We start from the raw sequence: 24,475 nt of genomic DNA on the forward strand, positions 1-24,475 counted from the left end.
TTTTCAAAGAACTAACACCTGGTTTCATTGATCTGTTCTATTTTTTAGTTTCTATTTTGTTTATTTCTATTCCAATCTTTATTATCCCCTTCCTTCTAGTGGTTTTGGGTTTTGCATGTTCTTTTTCTAGGTCCTTTAGGTGAAAGATTAGGTTATTTATTTTGGTTTTTCTTGCTTCTTAAGGTAGGCCTGTATTGCTATAAAATTCCCTCTTAGAAGAGCTTTTGCCACATCTTAAAGATTTGGACTATTGCATTTTCATTTTCATTTGTTTCATTTGTTTCCATGTAATTTTTTAATTTACAGTTTAGTATCATGTATTTGTGTTCTTTCCAGATTTTTTATTGTGGTTGATTTCTACTCTCATAGTGTTGTGGTTGGAAAAGATACATGGTATGAGTTCAGTCTTTCTGAATTTGTTGAAACCTGTGTTGTGGCCTAATATGATCTATTCTAGAGAATGTCCCATGTGCACTTGAAAAGAATGTGTATTCTGCTGTTTTGAGATGCAATGTTTTGAATATATCTGTTAGATTCATCTGGTCCAGTGTGCCATTCAAAACCACTGTTTCCTTGTAGACTTTTTCTTTATTGACTTTCTGTTTAGATGACCACTGATGTAATTGTGGTATCAAAGTAGGTACCCCCTACTATTATTGTATTGCTACCATTTACTGCCTTTATGTTTTTTTTAGTTGCTTTATATATCTGGGTTCTTCCATATTGGATGTATAAATATTTACAACTGTTATATCTTCTTGTTGGGTTGTTTCCTTTATAATTATGTAGTGTCCTTCTTTGTCTTTTGTTACTGTTAAACTTAAGTTTAAACTTTAGGTTTTAAACTGTTTTAAAACCTGTTTTAAGGTTTATTTTTCTCTGATACAAGTATTGCTACCCTGGGTTTCTTTTCACTTCCATTTGCAGATATTTGCAGATATACTTAATTTTTCTGCTTTTGTTCTGCCTAGTTTTCTTAATCCTGCCTATGTTCTTTCCTTTCTACTCACAGAGTCCTCTTTAACATTTCTTGTAAGGCTGATTTAGTGATAATGAATTCCTTTACCTTTTGTTCATCTTGGAAAACTTTATCTCTCCCCCTTTTCTAAATATAACCTTGCTGGAGAGAGTATTCTTTGTTGCAGGTTTTTTGGTTTTTTGTTTTTGTTTTTTCTTTCAGTGCTTTGAATATATCATGTCACTCCCTTCAGGCCTGCAAACTTTCTCCTGAAAAATCAGCTGCTAGCTTTATAAGGTTTCCCTTGTATGTAACTGTTTCCTTTTCTCTTGCTGCTTTTAAAATTCTCTCTTAATGAATTTTATCTCTCTACTTTTTTTTTTAATCTCTCTACTTTTATCATTTTAATTACTATGTGTCTCTGTGTGAACTCTCTTTGATTGATTTTGTTGGGGACTCTATGCCTCCTAGATCTGGATTTCTGTTTCCTTCCCTAGATTCAGGAAGTTTTAAGCTATCATTTCTTAGAATAAATATTCTGCCCCCTTTCCTCTCTCTTCTTCTTAGATCCCTATAATGTGAATGTTATTATGATGGATGGTGTTGCTGAGTTCTCAAAGTCTATTTTCATTTTTTAGTATTCTTTTCTCTCTCCTGTTCAGCTAGATTGCTTTCCATTACTCTGTCATCCAGGTCACTAATTCCTTCTTCTGCTTCATCTAGTCTATTTATTCCCTGTAGTATATTTTTAATCTCAATTATTGAGTTCCTCTCTGATTGGTTCTTATTGTTTTCTATCTCTTTGTTAAACATCGTACTGAGATCCTCCACTCTTTTCTTAAGTCCAGTGAGTATCTTTATGGCCATCACTTTAAATTCTCTCAAGCATATCTCCATTTTGTTTAGGTCTCTTGCTGTGATTTTGTCCTGTCATTTCATTTGGGACATATTTCTCTATATCATTTTATCTAACTCTCTATCTATTTCTATGTGTTAGAAAATTCACGTATATCTCCTGCTCTTGAAAGTAGTGGCCTTATGAAGAAGAGTTCCCATAGTGCCCTGTAGTGCAATGTCTCCTGTTCACCAGAACCTGGTGCTTCAGGGGTGTCTCCTGTATGTGTTGGATGTGCCCTACTGTTGTGGCTGAACCACTTTTGCTGTCAGTCCAGGCATCTTTAATGGTGCTTCATCTGTTGCAGGTGAGGTTTGTCCCCGTGTTGTTAATGGGCCAGTTTGGGGTCACCTTGAGCTTGAGTTGAATCAGAGCAGACATTTGCTGGAGATGCAGTAGTTATGAACTTCAGGGTACTTTTTCTATTTTGTCCCCTAGGAAGCTTTCATTGGTTGGTGTGTCCTATAGTCAGATGTCTGCACCCTACCCACTGCTGGGACTGCAGTCAGACTGTGTATGTGCTTATCTTCTCCTCTTTCCAGAGCAGGGGTCAGTTTGGACTGATGCTGACCCTCTCAGGGCTGCATACACACTGCTAGGCTTGTGGCACTGCATTGCATGGGCTCTAACCAAGAGCATTTTTGAGGGGGCAAGTCAGCAGGAGAACATGGGGGCAGGGCAAGTGGTATTAGCAAGGTTTGCACCAGTCTTCTGTGGGTGGGAACTGGAGCAGAGACCAGGCTGGAAGGGGCACATTAACAGAGAATGTGGGGCTGGGTACACTGTTAACAAGTTGGGTAGCAAGTGTCAACATTTTGCTGGTTCCCACAGGTATAAGTGTGTTCTAGGTTGGGGGCTGGGAGAAGGAAATGTTTCCTACTAACTCCTTGGCTTCCTGGAGAGGTCTCCCTATGATCACTGCTCCTCCAGCAAAGGTTCCAAGATTAGTAAACAAATCTCCTTCCATATACCTCAAGCATTTATCAAACTGCTGCTTCTGTGCTTCATCTCTGCAGGGCTATATGTTGTGTTGTCCAATTAAGGTGGAGACTCAGTTTCTTCTTACTCTCCAGCTCTCCCAAAGCTGAACCTGCTGATTGATTTTTTAAATTCCAGGTGTTAAGTCCCATTGATTGTAAGAACTTGTGATATTTGGCCTCTCTGGTTTTCAAAGCCAAATGTTATGAGGATTCTTCTTTCTCATATCAGTTTCCTGTGCCTGGCATGTCTGTTTAGCTCCTACTGACATCTCCACATTTCCTATCTTCTTACCTGTAGCCTTTTCTCTACATATAGCTGTGGAGATTGTTCTGCTGGTCTTCTGGTCATTTTCTGGGTTATTCACACTAATGTGAGCATTATCTAGTTGTATCTATGGGATGAGGTGAGTTTAGAATCTACCTACTCCACCATCTTCCCCAGCAGTTGTCTCCTGTTGTCTCCTGTTTACTCCTTTTTGACAGTTCTAAGATAAGATAACTGAAGGATAATAAAATAATGATGTCTCCTTTCACTGTGATATCTATGTATCCCATCAGTCTTCTTATCTTTTTATTAATTTAGTACTTTTTAACATCACTGAGAGTAATTAGTAGTGATGACATAATTTTTAGATGATAACCTAGCAAAATTTTAAGAGATGGAAAAATATCATTATCAGTTTGTAATGTATCTTAGATTTTTTAAAAGATTCAGTAAACCTATGTAGTAATTATAAGAAAAAAATAGTATTTCATATATTTACTTAACTTAGTAAGACCTCTCTTTGTATTTTGGAAGGCTTATAAGAAATAATTTTTAAAAGACATGAAATATCAATACTTATAAATAGAACTACTCAAAAAATAAATTTGAAAACTAAAAGTAGGTCCAGTGAGTCCTGATGGTACACTGAGGGTTAAGGGATATTAAAATATAGCTACTTAGCAAACCATGGTTTCATAAATATTATTTAAGATAAACTAAACTTATAAAATATCAGTTGACCAGAACTTCCAAAATGGAAATAGGCTTCACATAATTTGTCCAGACAAGCCACTAAACAAATAAACTAACCAGAAAATGATAACATCAACTTGCCCTGGGAGTGGAAGAGGGGGCTAATTATAATCCAGAATTGTTACAATAGATACAATATATATATCTATAATGTCCAGTTTTGACAAAATATTATGAAACATGGAAAGAAACAGGATAGTGTGACTCTTACAGAAAAACAACAAACACAACCGAGGAATAAAACTGCATTTGGTACCCTAGATAAAGACAACAAAGACTTCAAAGGATCTATTATAAATATTTTCAAACAACTAACTGCAACCACATTTAATAATTAAAGTAAAGTATGATGACAATGACATCAAATAGGGAATGTCAATAAGGAGATAAAAATTAGATTAAAAAACAGAAATTCTGAAGTTGAAAACTACAATAGCTGAAATGGAAAATTCAAATCTGGCTCAACTATAGACGAGCTAGAAGAAGATGGAATTAGTGAACTTGATGATAGGTCATTAGAAATTATTCAATCTGACAAACTAACAGAAAAAAAATGAACAGATCTTCTGAGACACTGCTAAGCACATGTATATAACATGTAACATGCATATATATAATGAGAACACCAGAAGGAGAGGAAAGAAAGGAGGGAAAAAATTCAAGACGTAGGACTGAAATTTTCCCAAATATGATGAAAAACATTAATCTATACATCCAAGTTCAATGAACACCAAGTTCAATGAGCATGCAAGTTCAATGAGCTCCAAAATGTAGTCATATCTAAACATATCACAGTAAAAATGTTGAAAGTCAAAGAGAAAGTCTTGAAAGTAATAAAGAAAAATGATTTATCATATAGAAGAGAATTCTAATAACAACTTCTTATCAGAAACAATGGAGTCCAAATGATAGTAGATAACATACTTGAAGTGCTAAAAAAAAAAAGCCAAAAACTATTAGCCAAGAATACTACAACCAGCAAAAGAATCTTTTTTTTTTAGATTTTATTTATTTATTTGACAGAGAGAGCACAAGTAGGCAGAGAGGCAAGCAGAGAGAGGGGGGCGGGGGGGAAGCACGCTCCCTGCCGAGCAGAGAGCCCTATGCGGACTCGATCCCAGGACCCTGAGATCATGACCTGAGCCGAAGGCAGAGGCTCAATCCACTCAGCTACCCAGGTGCCCCCAGCAAAAGAATCTCTTAAAACTGAAGAACACATAAAGGTACTCTAAAATAAACAAAGACAGAATGTGTAGCTATCAGACCTGCTTGGAAAAATTCTAAAGGAATTCTTTGTTGAAAGGAAATGACATTAGACTATAATTTAATACATATGAAAAACAATAAATGCTAGTAAAGAAAAATATGCATTAACTATAAAAAACAGCATGATCACATACTTCCTTTCTCTTCTTTTTGTAATTAATTTAAAAACGAGGTAAAGCAATATTTATAAAATTCAGTTGTGAGGCCTAGCATATAGAGATAAATATTTGACAATAACAATACAAAGAGGAAAGGAGGAAGCTACATATAGCAAGCAGGGGAGTGACATGAGATGGTAACTTGAGTCCACAGGAAGAAACGAAAAGTACCAAAAATGGTAAATAAGATTAATATGGGGCATCTGGGGGTTCAGTTGGTTAAGCATTTGCCTCTGGCTCAGACCATGATCCCACGGTCCTGGAATCAAGTCCCAAATCAGGGTCCCTGCTCAGTGGGGAGTCTGTTTCTGCCCTGTGACCCTGCCCCCCCTGCTCTCTCTCTCTCCTTCTCTCCTTAGTAAATAAATGAAATATTTTTTTAAAAAAGAAGAATAATATTAAAACTTTATAAATATCTTTTTCTGGTTTCGTCTTAGTTTCTTAAAAATATGATTATGTAAACCAACAATTATAACACTGTATCATTGTGTTTGTAACATACTTAGATGTGATACGTATTACATTAATAAAGGGGAAGAGAATAGAATGGTGCAAATTTTCTACATCTCACTGGAATTAATGTAGTATAATTCTGAAATAAAGTCTAATAAATTAAGATGTATGCTATAATCCCTAGAGCAGCCACTAAGAAAGTAACTAAAAAATGTATTTTAAAAGCCATTAGAGGAATTAAAAAAGAACATTGGAATTATCCATTTCACACAAAAGAAAGCAGTAAGGGAAGAACAGAGGAATAAAAAACACACAAGATGTATAGAAAACAAATAGTAAAATGGTAGAAGTAAATATGACTGGGGCGCCTGGGTGGCTTAGGGGGTTAAAGCCTCTGCCTTCAGCTCAGGTCATGATCCCAGGGTCCTGGGATCCAGCCCGCATCAGGCTCTCTGATCAGTGGGGAGCCTGCTTCCTCCTCTCTCTGTGCCTACCTCTCTGCCTACTTGTGGTCTCTGTCTGTCAAATAAATAAATAAAATCTTTAAAAAACAAACAAAAAAAGAAGTAAATCTGACTATATTAATAACAACATTACATGTGAATGAACTAAACCATGCAATCAAAAGACAGAGATTATCAGACTGGATTTAAAAAACAAAAATAAGATCCAACTAGGTACAGAGATACAAATAGGCTAAAAGGTGAAAGATAGAAAAAAATACACCATGAAAACAGTAACTGTAAGAGAATAGGAATAGCATACTAATAGCAGACAAAATGAACTGTGACACACACACATTACTAAAGACCCTTTTATAATGATAAATAGGGCCAGTGCATCAGAAATATATTAACGGTTATAGGCATATGTTCATAATAAGAAACCCCCAAATATATGAAGCAAAACTGACAAAATGGAAGAAAGAAAAGTTTAAGGGAACTATTGAAGAAATATGATAAAAATGGCTTTCAGTTATATAAAAAATCACAATGGTATTACGTGAATTATCAGAATTTGAGAAATACCGTATCACACCACACTATAGCCATATTGCTTTCAAATTTCAAATTCACTCTGTATTGTTATGTGCCAGCATTTGGGGAATAAGTATCTTCTACTACTTTCCATATTTTAATCTTTCCTTCTAAAAGTTCATTCTCACTGAAGTGATTAAAAAAGGTTTCATAGTGTCCCTCATACTTACTCCCTTGTTTATTGCAGGTGAGCAGCATACAAAGTTGAAAGGAAACAACTTAAATTTAAAAACTGGTTAAAGTCTGGCTTCTATTACTTACTACCTAATAACTTCTGCCAAGTAATCCCTACCAAGTAATATTTATGGATTTTAGCATTTTCATTTTTAAACTGATGTGGTAGGATGGCATGGTCTGAGGTCCCTTACACTTGTAGTTCTGAGCCTGGTGTGAACTGTTTTTACCACCCTCGCTATTAGGAAGGTCAGCAGGATCCAGATTGCTCCATCTGAGCTAGTGAGGCCAAATTACCACTTCACTAGGATACAATTTCAGTTTCTAGAAAGACTTCTGAGAATGCTTAAGATTTCTACAGAATTCAGTAGTGTAGTTTGGAGCACTTTAATAAAGCACAGTTGCTGTTGGGTATAGTTAAGTGGATTCTGTTCTAGACACTTTCATTCCTCCTGTTTAGGTCCTACAATGTCTTATGGTATGATTTACACTCCTCACATCTGCAACTGGCAGATGCCACAACTTATATATAAATTCCCTGTGAGAACGTGATCCTGCCTTGGGCTTGAAGCAATGTGTATCAAATAAGCATGAATATTCAGGCACCTGAGAGAAACAGTAAGGAAAACAAAACAAAACACCACTGTAACTTTAAGTCTGGAAACAAAGCTCTGCTTAAGATTTATTATATCCAGGAGTTCCATAAGAAATTTCAAATGCCTATGAACTTGAAGTTCCCAGTTCAAGTGAGCCCTTTCTATAGCTGCATGCTTAGGGATGTGAAACTCTCTGTATCCAGGGGGGAAACAAGTAGCACATCCAAACTGAGTTATTTAAAGGAAATTAATAGAAGGAAAATTTACAAAGATACAGACTGGTTTTAGAAAACCAGTGAGGGGGGTGCCTGGGTGGCTCAGTGGGTTAAGCCTCTGACTTCGGCTTAGGTCATGATCTCAGGGTCCTGGGATCGAGCCCCACATCAGGTTCTCGGCTCAGCGGGGAACCTGCTTCCTACACGCCCCACCCCGCGTCTCTGCCTACTTGTGATCTTGTCTGTCAAATAAATAAATAAAATATTTTAAAAAAAAAGAAAAGAAAAGAAAACCAGTGAGGAATAGTGTCATACACCAGGGCCAGAGTAGTTACCCCTCTGTACTCAAAAGAGCAGGGAGAAGTACTAACCAGAACCCAGATAGAAAAGCTGTAGAGACAAGGCTGCCAATTCCAGGCTGAGGCTTTGGGAGAGGGACACAGACAACCATGGTGACCTGTCAGGGAGGAAGACTGAGGAATAAATATCCTGTTTTTGCTCTCTTGCCTCCTTCTAATATCCTGCCATCACTTCCCTTCAGCCAAAACCGATCCAAAGTTAGAAGGCAGGAGAATGCGGTCAGTGCTATCCCACTGGTGAGCATCCTGGAGCCCAGAACAACGTGGGGAAGGCGGGAGAGCAGATCTAGAGTTGCGAATGGAAAAAGTCATGCAATTCCCAAAGATCCCAGGGTGAGGCAACAAAAACAATTGTGAGGTTCTCTCACCCAAGGTCAGGGTGAAGGTGAGGGAAACATTGCACCTTAGATGCAAAATCGACAGTCTCAGGATAAGGCAAATGCTTAGCACTTACATAGCCCATGGGGACAGGGTGCCTCGCTTACCTCCCGACTCCCGGCTCAGGTCTCACCTAGAGATTTGAGGGTGTTTGCCATAGAATTAAGAGCCAGAATGTATTGTCTCTTAATCTGTAAGCAGTAGAAGAACATTTTGGTAAAAGATTTGAAAATATCTCTTTGGGCTTATCCCCCAAGGAAGAGGCAGATAATATACTACTCCTATGTCCAGATGCTGGTGTGCTTAATGGTCTGGCACTGTGACTGAGCACTGGATTTTGATTACTTTGTGTGGATGTGTCAGTGATAACACCTGCACGTTTTTTCACATCTTAACATTTCTAAAGTGAGGATGTGTCTTATACTGAATGGTGTCAGAAATACAATTAGCACATGCTTCTTCTTAGAAATATATCAAGTAATAGTGTGCTTTATAATTGATGGCACCTTTGATTTGATGGAATTCAGTGTAAGTACTTGGAGGAAGTATCTGATTTAACACATTTTTATAACTATCAAAATATCTAGCATGTAATAATGGTCATGGTATATCTTGGATTTTATGAATGAATGAAAGAAATCAATCAAGCAGAGAATCAATGAAACAGTCCACCTGTCCCAGCTGATATATTCTTTTAGGGCTTAGATAGTGTGGTGTCAGGAAAAACATCAGTTCATATCAATAGTTGTTTAAGCTGTCATGATATTCTGGAATGATAGACTGAAAAAGCCTGAATGTTGCATTGGCCATGAGCATTCACTTAACTCTCATTATTTCATTTTCTGCCAAATTGATGCTAATTCTGTTCCCATGCTGTGCACTTTCTGCAATCTTCGTGGTAATTTGAAAACCTGTTTTATGGCAGATTTTTACCCAGGACTTTCGTCTTCCTCTTTTTCATCCACTCTAAGACAATTTCTTCCCCATGGCATTTTCATTAATTCTTGCCTCACATCTCTGATTTTAACCCTTTAATTGTGAAATCAAAGTGCAGTTTTTCAATGTAATTCTAGCAGTAACCATGAGCTCTTTTACTTTTTGAAGATTAAACATTTAATTTCATTTTAATACAGTCCTAAATGCAAGCCTGTGCCTCAACCTCATCATAATAATAGCTGGTTTGGTCAGAGAAAAACATTATTTTTCTAGTGACTTACTTTAATCCCTCTCAGCAAGAAACGAAATTTATTTTCTTCCCTTTTGATGAGTCATGCAATAGCAGCTTCCTAGCTTGCCCATTATCTCTACTTGTCAATTTCCCTTTTAAAATTAAGATATTTATTCATTTTTAGCAAAAACTAACATAATTTCATATTAAGACCAATATTTCCGATTTAACTTCTCTGGGAATAAGCAAAGAGTGTTTTTATTGAAAAAGTTAACAGGTGTATATCACAAAGTTGGATACTAACTATTAATAGCATCACATGGCCTTCTACTTCTTTTTTTTTTTTTAAGATTCTTTAAATTTATTTGACAGAGAGAGATCACAAGTAGGCAGAGAGGCAGGCAGAAAGAGAGAGGGAGAAGCAGGCTCCCTGCCGAGCAGAGAGCCCGATGCGGGGCTCGATCCCAGGACCCTGAGACCATGACCTGAGCCGAAGGCAGAGGCTTAACCCACTGAGCAACCGAGGTGCCCCATCACCTGGCCTTCTAAAGTTGTAAGCACCCCAAAGGAGAATAAGGTTGCAGTTGTTTATGAGCGTTAATAGAGAACAGTCTACTTGCAAATGTGGGCTGAAATAATGGTTTGGGTAATCGTTATTTATCCTAAAGCTGTTTTAATTTGTATTTTGGTGATTTATTAGTGTTGATGAAACAATCTTCTTTTTCATGTTTTAAGTATACAGTGCCAATAATTATATGCCAGCTATAGGATTTGGGTTATAGAGAGCCAGAAGCAAAAGATTTACAGGTGAGAAATTATTGCATAACCTTGTTGCAAGTGCTTTTTAATGGCTGATTTACAGAAATGGATTCTAAATCTCTCTTTTTTTATTTTTTATTACTAAAATATATAGTTTTACAAGGATTAACTTCAGATCTTCTTCCCAAACTCCATATGCTTTAGGTAATACATGAATATTACCTAGTGCATGCTCTAACACTCTATAAGCCCTCAGTATATGTTAGCTGCTACTGTTATAATTTTACATCTCCACTGGCTTCTTACCCTCTCCCTGCCCTACTTCAGTGCCCTCTCTTTAAAAGCTTGGTGTCCTTCTGCCCTTGGGATTTTGTTCTCACCTCTTTCCATTCTCAGGAATAAATTTGATCCACTTCTACCTTGTGTGTATATATAAGATTGAATATTACCTCTCCCAAGTTTTTGCCTTTAGGTCTAGTCTTCAATGAGGAATAAAGAGCTTTAGCTCATGCTAAGGAAATCTAGGCACTAGATATTATAGAAGGTCATGATTTGGGGAGGTAGCCTTCTTAAAACATCTTGTAAATCACCTGCCCTCCTAACAAGTCAAGTTGCTTTGGGATGAAGAGTTCAGAACCAACCATTGAAACTGCACCTTTCCCATCACTTGTGCTGTAGGTAAAGACCCATCCGTTTTGCAAAGTTTTGTTGTTCTTCTCTTAGGATTACTTCCAGAACATCACCCACATAAATGTCTGCTGGTCATCATTTACTTTTGCTGAGTCACCTTTTCTCCTGCATGGTTGCATAGAGAATTTCACGCTTTCCTAAATGTGTGTTCTATTGTCAGAAGTACATATCCCTTCATTGTCAGAGTTCATTCTTGATTTCTGTAGATGATTTCTCATGGACAGAATATGTTCCTCATATCCAAAGAACACATTCCCATCCAAGCTCCTTCCCACTGAAGCCCGAGCACATCAAAGAATAGCGATGTAAAGACTTGCCCTGAAATGGCACTTCAGATCGGCATTGTACACCAAGGATGGTCTTTCATGGAGAGCTGGGAATAGGCCACAGTTACACCTGGATTTCTTAATAGCTTGGGATGGTTTGGAGTGAGAGAAGGAGATCACTTCTGGTGGTGTCATTTGAGCCTGTTTGACTGTGAAGTAACCACAATAGTTTCCAGGTTTTAAGTTTTCCACTTCTCATTCAGACCTCTGACAGTCTGGGATTTATTTTCAACCACTTTTAGTTTCACATCAGCATAGAAAAGCAGACTCCTACAACAACCTTATATTCAGTCATAAAATGTCTCGTTACTCTCTCATAGAACATCTTCACTTTGACATGGAGAAGATGCCCCACATGGAAACACACTAGAATTTAAACAAGCTCATCCACTTGAAAGGACAGCTTTTCTGGGGAATGTGCACTTGGCTCTGATAAATCCCTAACTGCCCAGGGAGGGCACCCTGAGTGCAGCCTCAGGGAAGAAAGCCCACATAACTTGATAAGCTATTGCATCCATCTTCCCACTAAAGGATGTTTGTGTGCCTGTGGCTTAGGTCAAAACAAATTAGTCTGAGTATTCAGTCTCAATCCAGTTTCTGATCGACTGTTATCTGCAGCGTGAAATTAGCTTACATCTTGGCAGAACTAAGTACTCCAAATTCAGAGGAAGTCTTGCCAAACTTAAAAAACAGGATGTAGGTCTGTATCTGTGTCTGTGACATGTACTTGTTTATTGGTGTTTATTTTTCAAAGAACATAATGTTTTAAGCCTACTTATATGTTCCCAAATGTATTTCTAAATTGTCAGTCGTTACAAACACTGGCCCCACAGCTCATCCACACATCCAGAGCACACCTACTTGAATCAGTCTTTGCACTGTGAATAAGCCTTCAGTGCAGCCAGGATCACAAGGAATGTCTCCTTTAAGATCAGGTGTGGAAGAATAAAACATAACTCTTTTTCTTTTCAAGATTTTATTCATTTATTAACTCCATTTATTTATTTACGGGAGAGAGAGAGAGAGAGAGAGAACGCGAGCATGTATGCAAGCCAGGGCAGAGGCAAAAGAGGGGAGGAAAAGAATCTCCAGCGGACTCCACACTGAGTGTGGAGCCTAATGGAGGGCTCGATCCCACAACCCTGAGATCATGACCTGTACTGAAACCAAGGGTCAGACGCTTAACTGACGAAGCCACCCAGGCGCCCCTAAAACAGCACTCGTATGCTGGAGATAGTCACAGCTAAGTCTTCGTTCAGGAGGCCTACAGAGCAAAGACAACAACATCAACAACTGCCTGAGCAAGAAGAGCAGCTACAACCTCTAAGCACTTTCGAGGTAAAGTCCTGTGCTGAGCCCTTTGAGTGAGTTATCCCACAGTCACCCCTGGAATAGTTACTATTCATATTCCATTTTATAGAAAAGGAAACTGAGGCACAGCTTCTTGTCTGCGGTCACACAAGTACATGATGGGACTAGCTGTTTAGGGTGTCTAACCCCTGATGATTATGCTATAAGCCTCTTATGAGCTGTTAGCTGATATTTTCAGTAAACTGTGTCAGTGAAAATTTAGATACGAGACGCTTCTTTACTCTAGTCAGCCTGATAGTGTCCCACCCATAATCTCTGGGAGAGAAAAAAAAAAAAGTCATGTGGGCAGCCTCTGGACACAAGGACAGGAATGCCACATGGACCCGTGATCCAGCCAATTTCAGTCTGGTAATCTGACATGTCCAGGAGAGCGTTCAGGAAACCAGCAGAAGACAGTGTGTCCATGCACTTGTGGAGACCCAGAGTGGCAGCTCTGCTCTCAGCAGTATCCCCAGACGTGTATCTTACCCTTCTGAGGGGTTCGCAGTCATCTCACATGCTTCCTGCCCCCCAACTGTGGAACTTCCTGTTCTTTCTTCACTTCACAGCACATATGTCATCTCACTTCCCAAATTTAAAATCAGAGTTGCCTCTCAATACCCATTAACCTTTATGCTCTAAAGTCAGTCTTCCAACAGAAGTGTAAAATCATCTATCCAGTTGCTGACCAAGAGACTCACTGTCACACGTCTGATACAATCCCTCATCCTTTGCCTGAAAGCAAGCAAGAAATGGAGGGAAAACTGTTATTTTTCCCAATACTGAGCCCACATTGATGACAGCTGACTATCTTCCATGTGGTTCTGTCCTGCATAGTGCATATTAATTCAAACGAAAACCTTCTACATCTATTGCCACAACCTTCTTTCAGAAAATGTTCATCTCTTTCCAAGGTTATAATAAATAACTCTCCTGAACCTCATTCCTACCGACCTTTCTGTAAATAAGAGTCCCAAACTGTCTTCTAATGCCAAACATGACACACCCTTCTCTAGCTTCCATTAACATTCCCAGTCCACTGACCTTGACCTTGAAACATCCATTATACCTCCCTTATTCCTTGGACTTCACCATTTGGTCTCAAGCTCCACTTCAGACAGCAAATAGCCAAAGTTCCAGAGGAGAAGAGGCTATTTTTCTTGAGCTGATTAGAATGTATAAACAATGAATGCTGGAACACTGAAAAGAAGTAAAATAAAATAAAATGGTTAAAAGAAGAATGTATAGAGCTAACCCTGTTTCACTCAAAATAAATATGCTCATACCTACTAACCCTGAGCTAGTTTCATCTTTCTAACAGAATGCATACCTCAGGGAAAATTCCCACACATACTTCTCCTATAATATGCTTAATGGCAGGGGTGAATGGTTCTGGTCCTGAGTGGAAATTCAGAAACATTTCAGAACTTTCCTCTCCTTCACTTCACAGTCTGTCGTGCATCACCACCACCCTTCCAAGTACCAGCCAATTTCAGTCTGGTAATCTGACATGTCCAGGAGAGCGTTCAGGAAACCAGCAGAAGACCACCTCTGTCTTCCTTTAGACTCCAATGGGCCCTTGGGTAGACTATCATAGTAGTCTACTAAATGACCTTCATGCTTCCAATTTCTTAATATCACTATTTTGCCACCAGTGATTTTTCTAGAACATGAATCTTATTATTTCAACCCCTACTGCCTGTAAGAAACAAACAAACAGAAAAAAGCAAAACAAAACATTCTCCTAAGCATAGCATTTAAAAGCCTTTATAATTTATCCTCAAATTACTTTCTGACCTCACCCAAAATAAGTCTGCCCACCTCATCATGCATAACCTTCACAGTCCAGCCACACAACATTATTTACCATGTCTTAAACCTCCTTGGTACTTTTCAGCTTCTATGCCTTTGCCTTTGCCCATGCTGTTCCTTCAGCCTGGAGTGCCCTCTCTCAAATTCCTTTTCACTTCCATTAAACTTAACCTCGCTGTTGCATTGGTCCAAGCCTGTCAATAGTGATGCTGTGGGCTAGGAATGCCTGAGACACACATCTGATTGTATTACCCATAGAGAGAATCCACATATATTTTCCCCAGCAGGGCCAGTGTTGTGGCTGGACCAGCCTTTGTGGTTTTCATCATGATTACAAGATGCCCACACTTCAGCAAAACCATCAGGGAACTTCGAAGGAATAAGATTTATTACTCACACGTCCTGGCATGCTTCAGGCAACATAGCAAGGTTGTGCGTAGAAAAAGAGAAAGAGCATGGACCTAGGGTTCTGCCTTTATTAGTGTCCAAGGTGGAGTATATAGGCTTTCACTTGTTCACTGTTGAGTGACTAATGTAAAGCATAGGAGCAGGAATTAGGGCATGGGAAATCAGAAGTGGGATCACCAAAAATGGTCAGTTATCTAGGTTACTGAGGGCTTTTAGAAAGAGGAAACTATGAATGGGACAGATTAATTCCTTGTCTGGTTGTTTAACTGGTAACTGTATCATACAACTGGTAGTATATTTATACAAGATGAACGTATTTTTGAAATGGATCCTTCAGCAAACTAAAGCTTAATGTCGGGCATCACACAATAGTCACTTTACAATACACTACTCCTCTGTGAAATGTACCCAACCTCTCTACAGCCCACCTTGGTTGGACTATCTGTTGATGTGTTCAAATAACTATGTGCAATATTTATCTCGCCATACCCTAGCTCTTTGTTTCCAGTGTTTGTCTCCCTATTAGGTCTTGGGCCATTGAGGACAGGAATCGTGTCATTGACCTTTACATCCTAGCATATGTAATTTATGAAATAATCTACTCTTGGCTTTAACCTATATTATATTCACCATTCAATGGAGGATACACCATTTTTTGTCCCTTTTCCCCTCTTTCTAAAGATCTTATATATTTATTTATTTGAGAGAGACAGCACAAGCCAGGGGAAGGGGGAGAGGGAGAGGGAGGAGCAGACTCCCTGCTATGCAGGGAGCCCAAAGGTGGGCTGGTAGTGGTTAGGTGGGATTTGGTCCCAGGAACCTGGGATCATCATTTGAGCCAAAGGCTCAACTGAACCACCCAGGCACACCCAATTTTTCCTAATAATAATAACAACAACAAGAACAATAAGAGCGTCAGCAAATACTTCGTGAGAGTTTTGTAGGTGGCAGCCAATATTTTACACACTTCGTATGTATAAACTTATTTTATTCTTATATTAGCCCATAATGTAGATATATACTTATCCCCTCTCATTACTGAGAAAACAGAGGTTTAGAAAGGTTCAGTAATTTGTCCCAAAGTTACAAATCCAGTAAATGATAGAAATGAGATTTGAACTCACACAGCCTGGCTCTATGGTCCCAGCTCTTAACTATTCTGCTACGTTGAAATAGCGAAATGAACTGAGGAGAATTTTTTCATTTACTTTAGTTCATTTTCTTATTTCCTCCAAAAAAGATTTAAAGTGTTTGAATGATTAATTAGATTAACTTTGGTCATGTACAAGCTCCACAAATATTTCTCGAGTGATACGGGATGGGGATAGTGAGGTAACAGGTTTGGGCTCCCGGGTGCTGTTCTCATAGCGACACGATAGCCCCCAAACCTCTGAGGGTGTTTTGCACACTCCCCCATTGTCCTGCTGTATGTATATGCTCGATATCCAGTCACTTTTCCCTTACTGAAAGTGTCATTTTTCACACTTAACACAAGTGTTAGAGAAAATGGTTTCTCTTCCCCCACCACCCAGCCCTTGTCAGCAAGGGGCTCAAAAGAAGCAAAATTGCACCTAGGACTATTGGGATTCACACAATAAGACTGAGCCCTAGTAATATTTCACTGCCTTTCTTGAGGTGCTGAGTGATAAGGATCAGAATGGATTTTGTTGACTCTAATGGGAAAAGTGAGCCTTTTGTTACTCACCTTGCTCCCCTGGAAGAAAAACCCACCTTTGGAGCCTTCTTTACGGCCATGATTGGATATGGAAGCATCCTGAGATTTCAATATGTCTAATAAAACTCACGAAAGAATGGAGGCGCGATAGGAGGGGAGATGCATTATGGTAGCACGGAGATGAGTTTTGCTCTGCAAATGGAGCTGGATGTTCATTGTAAATGAGGAACCCGGAGTGAGATGTTTGAGAGCACAGCTGGGAATATGTGAGAAGCTCACTTTCATTTTCATTTGAATACCGTAGAGGCAGCACTCGACTTGCTTAAAATTAAAAGGTACATCAGGAATGCAAAACATGGTATAAAAGTTTAACTAGTCTTTTTAGTTGCTTTTTAATCTCGTACTGGCTCTTTATTTCTCTATATCTTTATCAGTGTTTTGGGGGCTGTGCCGGCATTCATCCATCTACCCCCAGCCTCCCTTTCCTGAAGTCGCTCACGCCTTTCCCATCATTTAACCACCGCCAGCACCTTTTTTTATAATCACGCAGTGTTTCCTTTCCGCCTGTTTCTCCCTGCTCTCCTCCTGCGCTGCTCTACCCCTACCCTCTCTTCCCCTCGCTCTTCAGACACCCTCTTTTCCTTCTCCATTGCCCTCTTCCTCCACCAGTCTACCAGGAAATTTGAAATAAACTCCAATCTGGGAAGTTTGGCCCTCTTTAGATAGAAATGATGTTTCACTCTGAAACCCCTGACGTGCCCCTGCCACTGACAAGGCTTAGCCGTAGGTAATCCAATACAGTCAAGGGTCCTACGTTGCAGAACTGGGGACTAGGAGGGCTGGTCTTGAACTGAGTGAGCAGTGAGCATGGCAGTGAGCACTGCCCCCAATGATTTTTTTTTTTTAAGTCTTGATAATAATAAAAACCATAACATGGGCAATAGCTGCTAACATTTTCTGAGAGCTTACTAGGTACCAGGTCCTAAGCTATCACTTTTATGAGTATTTTCTCATGTAAAACTCACTACCACCCTGGAGAGCATGTTCTGTTATTATCGTCATTGTCCTAATGAGAACGGAGCACAGCGAGTGATGCAGCTCACACAGCAGCGAGAGGCTCTTAAGAGCTGGGCTTCCCTGAAGCTTCAACAACCACAGGGCAGTTGTGAGTGCTGGGATTCCAGCTAGGGCTGGTATATCATGAAGAACACGGGCTTGGCCTGCACGGCTGCATATAACCAGATGGGCAAACATAGCCTAGGCCAGAGTTGCCATAGCCAGAGCCCGGGGATCACAGGTGCCATGGAGTTGGGTCTGGGAACAGAGAACAGAGTTGGTGGTACACAGCTATGCCCAGTCCAAGTCAGTGAAAACATTACGTGTTGGGGGATCTGAACCAAAGTAGGGCAATAAGATGGACGGTCCATGGTGGTGATCAGAAGGGGAGGGACAGTAGCAGAAAGTTCAGGAAAGGAGGTGATTCCTCAGACATGCTCAGTGGTGACCACGCTAGAGTCTGGAGGGAGGGGATTCAGTCAAAGAGAGACGCATTGGCAGATCTGGGTAAGGCCACAGCTCCAGGATTGTATTGGGTAGTAGGTCTCAGAAATAAGGACAGGTCCAGTTAGCAACCCTGGGGCATTTTGTCCAGATCAGACGAGCAGAAAGGGTGGCTTAAAGCCATGGGAAGGGTGCTAAGGAGCGTTGGATGTCACCTTAAGGAGGCTGGACTCTGTCCCATATACACCGGTGACCTCTCACTGGGGCGCGGCTGTAAACACGCGAGGCACCACAAGCTGTCGGATGTCGTGTCTTCTTTCCAATAATCTCTCAAAACCCATAGTGTGTAAATGATCTCTTCTACCTAAAGGTGAGTGGATTCAAGGTCAACCCTCACAGAATGTCACTTTCACACTGTGACTGACCTGCTTAACCCTGGGGATGCCATGTAAATGTGCCAGGCATGCTTTTATCAGTTCGTGTATCACAGTAGAGACAAGGTAGACTCCCCCAGAGCCCACGCAGAGCTGACGTGGGGAAGTAGGGCAGAGAGTGAGGCCAAGAATACCAGTGTTTTACTTGTAAGCCCTTCTATAACATTTCAATTTTATTGTTTTGTTGTGTATATGTATATGTGTATATTATAAACTTGAAAAAAGACATTAAATTTGACTATCAGATAATCAGTCCTGTCCTAAATAAAAAAGTAGGAGAGAGCACAGAGACAGTCTGCCAACATATTGTTGAAGGCAGGAAATCCGGGTAATCCAACTGGCAGATATAAGAACTTTAAAAAGAGAAAGAAGAGTAGCCAGGGACCATTTAATGTGCGCATAAAGAGGCTCATATAGAGCTTAGACATCGTTGTAACACTGCGAGTGTTGGATTAATCTGGTCAGTGGCAACGCCAAGACCTCCAGTTAAGATCCGAGTATCCCCACCACTCTCTGTTTAAGGAAGCAGGGAGCCAGGGAATATAATTCAGCAAGATTTTCATTCAAAGTAGCTAAAATCACAAGAGAAAGAAAGCATTGTTCTTATGTGCTTTTCCTTTGTAGCATGGAAATGACCATAAATTTTTTAGGTTTTTCTAATTCGACCTGCCAAACCGCGTGCTCTGGGAGGGCGGGAACCATGTCTGTTTTGCTCACACAGCTGCCCCAGGATGGAAATGACTTATATGGAGTTTCTCTTTCCTCAAGCCACTTGAGATGCTTTGTCTGCTCGAAGCCAAGAAAGGCTATAGGCCTGGTCCCAGGAGCAGACCCTAAGCTTCCATGAAGTGGGAGGAGGGAGGAGGTATTCTTGCTCCCGGTAGAGCATCATTATTTAGGCCTCTGAGGTACCCTTTGCTGAGTCCCACATAAAACTGAAGAACTTAATCCGCTGCCGTAATTCCTCAGCTCCATCTGGCTGCTGGAATAATTGAAACTAGAAAGGTCTGCTTTGATTGCTGCTGCAAAGGAAAGCTCAAATTTTCTTGGAAAACCTCAGTCCTGCCTCAAACCTTAAATGCTGGGTTGCTTGGAAAATTCAATTTCTGTTCTCCCCAGTATTCTAGACAGGGACCCTGAAAAAAGCCCTAAACAGAAGTGGCAGTGGGAACTTCAGGACCCTTAGTTCCACTCAACAGCCTACACAGGCGCCGAGAAGCCCTCCGGGGAGGGGGGCAGGAAGAAGGGGGATCTGGGCTTACCCAGAAATAAGGGCTCCTAGGCTCCCAGCATCAGCCACATCAGCCACAGCAGAGCCTTGAACGTGGCCCAGCATCAGGAGAGAGGGTGCTGGGGTGGCTCCACACTGCCGGAGGCTGGGCTCCAGGCCCTCCGCACCGCAGTGCCACTGCCTGGACCCAGCCCCCCCTCACCTGCTCCTCTCTTCCCGGACTTCTCTCTCTCCTCTCCCCTCCCTTCTCCCGGCACTGCCTCCTTCCTCCCTTCTGGCTTTGGGAGGCCAATGCCTGACCCATTAGGCCACAGGGGGACTCTCTGCTCTCTCTTTGTCTTTCCTCACCCCTCCTTTGCCCTCCTCCCTGACCCCTCCCCCCTCCATCCTTTCCCCTTCGTTCTCTCCCTCTGACTTCAAATAGATCAAATAGCTCTTTCTACTCTAAGAACACCAAAGGTTGGTCCCCACCCGAGGTTCTTCTCAGTTCCACATACAATAAATATCTACCCATTTCACCCCCTGGGTTAGAAAGAAGAGGCTATTCGTGCCCAGAAGACACTGATTTTTGAAGTATCTAGGGTATTTTAAACAAACTGTCTGGGCACTGCTTTCCTTTCACATGCTAACCCATCTCCGGACTGGTGGCTTCCTACCCTGCCTTCCCCTCCTCCACCTGCAGAACAGAACTGCAAGCAGGTGGACTAAAGGCATGTTTACAGGAGGGAGTTGAAGGAAACTCTAGGAATTGTGGCCTTCGCAGGAAAGGCTCTGGGTGAACTTGAGCCAGGTGTCTGCGGCCCTGAGCTGCTCCCGCAGTCCTCCCGTCCTGTCCCCACGACAGGCAGAGGCCCACTCTCTGGAGCAGAAGAAATTCAAGCTCCAAGCCCCTCAGTTGCTCTGGCCCTTTTGAGTCCATGGGAAGAGACCCAGCATTGTGATCCCATGGTCCTGTGTTTTTGCAAGATTTGCAAGAGGAATAGATTTTAACCACAGTTGGGTTTGATGACTCTTTCTTTCCACTACCATTTGCCCTCAGTCGTACCTTGCCTCTGGTCAGTTGGCCCTGGAGTGGGCATTTGGGAGATCCGACTAAGGGGAAGCTGAATTGGGCATGCATTCAGTTTATATTTAGTAGGATATATGTGTGTGGTCCCCAGTCACTTCTGGGCATGGGCAGGTCCCAGCTGGCCATCCCAGGGCAGGAATGTCTTACAAGAATAGTGCCACAAGGCTGAATCAAAGATGAATATGACCTAGGGCACCAGGCTTCAGAAGTCTGTGGGTTGTGGTAGAAAAACCAGGCTTGAAATGTCCTGAACCTAAAGCTAATCTGTGGAAAATTCTTCCAGTCACGAGAGGTGTAAAATTCCAAGTACAGGATTCCATTCTGGCTGGTGCCCCATCAGAGCAGAAATCAGGAATGCATTCAATGATGCCCTCTACATGCAGATAAACACACTGTGCTTTGTTTATGGGAACTGAGTGACATGAAGTTTATCAGGATCCTTGTGTCTGTGGGGCGTTAACCTGTAGGAGCGCTGCACCCAGCCAGCAGGTCTAGGAAGGAGGCACACTTGAGTGTCTCCCAATTATCCATAACTTTAATCAGTCTTGCTGGAGAAAAGATTACCTCATCTGCCTATTCTCTCTTGTACAAAATCATGGCCATATAAAGCAAGTATCAAAGTAGGCAGGCAAAACTTAAAGAGGAGGAAGTTACTTTAGAAGTGTGGTCAGGAGTTAATTAATTTGAATATTATTTATTTTATGGTTTTTGTGATGTCTGGTGCATTTGCCAGATTTTTAAATTACGAAATGTTGTGCAATTTTTTCTTTCTTAAGAGTCTCTTCCAAACCTAATTTTGTAATTGTATTTTTGTAATAATTTTCTTTTTTTTTTAATTTTATTTATTTATTTGACAGAGAGAGAGAGAGAACAAGTAGACAGAGAGGCAGGCAGAGAGAGAGAGAGAGAGAGGGAAGCAGGCTCCCTGCTGAGCAGAGAGCCCAATGTGGGACTCGATCCCAGGACCCTGAGATCATGACCTGAGCCAAAGGCAGCGGCTTAACTCACTGAGCCACCCAGGTGCCCCTGTAATAATTTTCTTGAAGAGAGTCCCCCCACATTGTTTAAGCCTCAGGTCCCACAAACCAGGATGGTCTTTACTGGCAGCCTTGGTGAGCATCTGGACCAAGGACTGCTTTTTCTGTCTCCAGGAGCCTGCTCCATCCCCCACATTCCCAGAGCAGTTTGGTCAGTGAGTCCTACAACGGTAGCCTGTGGCCTTTCCTCCAGGATCTCTATTTTTGGGACAATGGAGGTCTTTTTTCTTTTTTTTTTTTTTTTTTTTTTTTTTGAGGGCTCCTACACCAAGTTCTCAGGCTCCTGCTCTTGTCGGGAGACAGCAGTGAGGAACAGCTGTTGGTGCGCAGTGTCGTGAGCTGTGCTGCGGCCCAGCTGCACAAGCTCTTATTCAGACATAAATCCATTTGAGGTTCTTTTGATTCAGGGAGAGGTAAGATGGTTTTCTGCCAAATCTTTCCTCTGATTTGTATCATATTTGGCTCAAGCATTCAGTCACGCAAAACTAACTTGCCTCCTCTGCAGCAAGGCCCTTAACCAGTTTTCTGATTTCCTTAACAGAGTTGGTGTGGACCTGGATGAAGATCTGAAGGAGGAGCCCACCTCACCCCAGGCAAGTCAAAGAGGCCAATTCATAGAGTATAGAGATAGGAAATGTTCTGTTCCATGGAATGTTTCATGCTTGTCCAGCACGTGGCCAAGGGGCTCAACCTGAAGGGGGCTGTCTGCACTGAGAAAACACATCCTATGACTATAAAATACCTGGGAATTTAGGGTATCAATAACCTTTGCATCACCTTTAGAATGCTTAAAATCAGCATGCCCCTGCACCTTCTCTGTGGTAACAGGAAGCTGGAAACCCTTCAGTGTAGAAGCAAGAGCATGGGTCATGGAACGAGGTAGCCTGGAGTTCAAATCCCTGCCCAGGGACTTGTTAGCTAGACAATCTTAGTAAAATGTATTCAGTGATACCCAATGCATGTTGGGCACACAACAAATGGACCTGTTTCTCCCACATGGCTTCTCATTAATCAGGTCTAGGTGTATAGAAATATTGAAACATTGAAAATTTGCAAAAGCACAGCGAAACTGTCTAGGTGATCCATTCCTAACTGAGCTGAGCAACCGTTATCTGCAGAGATCTGAAAATCCTTGGGGAAATTTGTTCAGAAAGATGTGCTGTTCCCTCGAGTACGGCAAGTGTATTCTCCAAACTCTAAAGCTGACATCCCAGTAGAATCTGCCATTGACAATTTTGCATCGGCCATTTTTAACTCAGAACTTAAAACAAACAACTGTGTGGGAATGTTGCACCTTTTGTTGAAACTGTAAGTGGATGGACACGATAGAAAAATATCATAAATAAGTCATGCTGCTTAATGATTCGTGTTATGATCATACCTGGATTGGAAGAAGATCGATGTCTCTTTTATTCTGTGATTTTTTTTTTCTGTAAATGCCATCAGTGAGGCACAGCTGGTGAGTTCTGCTGGGCAAAATGCAAATACTTTCCCAGTTTACATAGACATAAAGAAGGAAGGATCCTGTGTGCTATAAAAAGGACTGAAAAATTAAGTTGATGATGATCCTGGCTTATTGTACTTTGATTTTTTTTTTTTTTTTTTTTTTTTTTTTTGGTAACGTGTTTGTGTTGCAAGGCCAGGCTGGTACTGTATTCACAGACTTCTAGCCCAGGAATCACACCTACCTGCAGGAGTGTGCTCAGCAGGGGTGCCAGCACACTGGGATTGGGGCCAGCTTGGTGACCTCAGAAAGGAGATCAAAGCCCATCTCCTTATCCTAGTGGGCTGTAATGAGTAGTTAGCAAGGTCTGGTGGTGGCAGATTTTTGAAAAGCATTTTCATCTCATATAGGTCAACTAATCCATTCTCCTACCTTCAAGCAAAACTTTTATCTAAATTCTATCTTTCTGTTCTCTCTTTTTCTTTAAAAGAAAGGAGATAGAATAAGAAAATTCATCAAAGAAAATTCTTCATCTTTCTCTAGCTGCCTAATATTTTGAAATCACATATAATTATTGGGAAGATTGCCTACTGGACTAACTCCTTCCTTTTCCAATTTAAACATTTCATTTCAGCTCCTTCACATCATTGTTAATTCAGTAATAACTCCTACCTAAAGATACTTAAACCAGTAGAAAGTTTTTTTCTGTTAGAGAAATGAGATAGTGCCACGAGGTGCAGAGAAAGCTACATTGTATTTGTATCTCGGGCAGATATTTTATGCCTTCGAGGCTCAGTTTCCCTGTCTGTAAAATGTGAATGATAATAATGTCTACTTCTTCTGGTTGGTTGACAATCAAGTGAAAATATATTTATGAAAACTGTGTAACTTAATTAATTTAGTTAAACCCGTCTCACCTTAAGAAGGACTTGTGGCAGTTTACACATATAATAAAATAATAGTAAATATTTTAAAAGATTTTAAAATTCAATAAATGATATTCCTCAGAGCAAAAAGTCAAAACCAGAGGAGTAAAAAGAATCATGAATGAGCAGATCATAAGGTGCTATATACTTGCTTAGTCA

The 24,475-nt window shown here is 40.7% G+C and overlaps 1 protein-coding gene across 1 annotated transcript in view; it reads left to right on the forward strand.

Annotated features, from left to right (window-relative positions):
- The window catches only part of SLC9A9 (solute carrier family 9 member A9), a 538,704-nt gene that overhangs the window by 403,610 nt on the left and 110,619 nt on the right, over positions 1–24,475 (forward strand). Inside the window, exon 13 of the mRNA XM_059391790.1 lies at positions 22,488–22,538. Coding sequence (XP_059247773.1) covers positions 22,488–22,538 — 51 coding nt within the window. The remainder of the gene's footprint in view (positions 1–22,487; positions 22,539–24,475) is intronic.

This window comes from Mustela nigripes, chromosome 2 (assembly GCF_022355385.1).
Source record: "Mustela nigripes isolate SB6536 chromosome 2, MUSNIG.SB6536, whole genome shotgun sequence".
Classification (NCBI taxonomy): Eukaryota; Metazoa; Chordata; class Mammalia; order Carnivora; family Mustelidae; genus Mustela; species Mustela nigripes.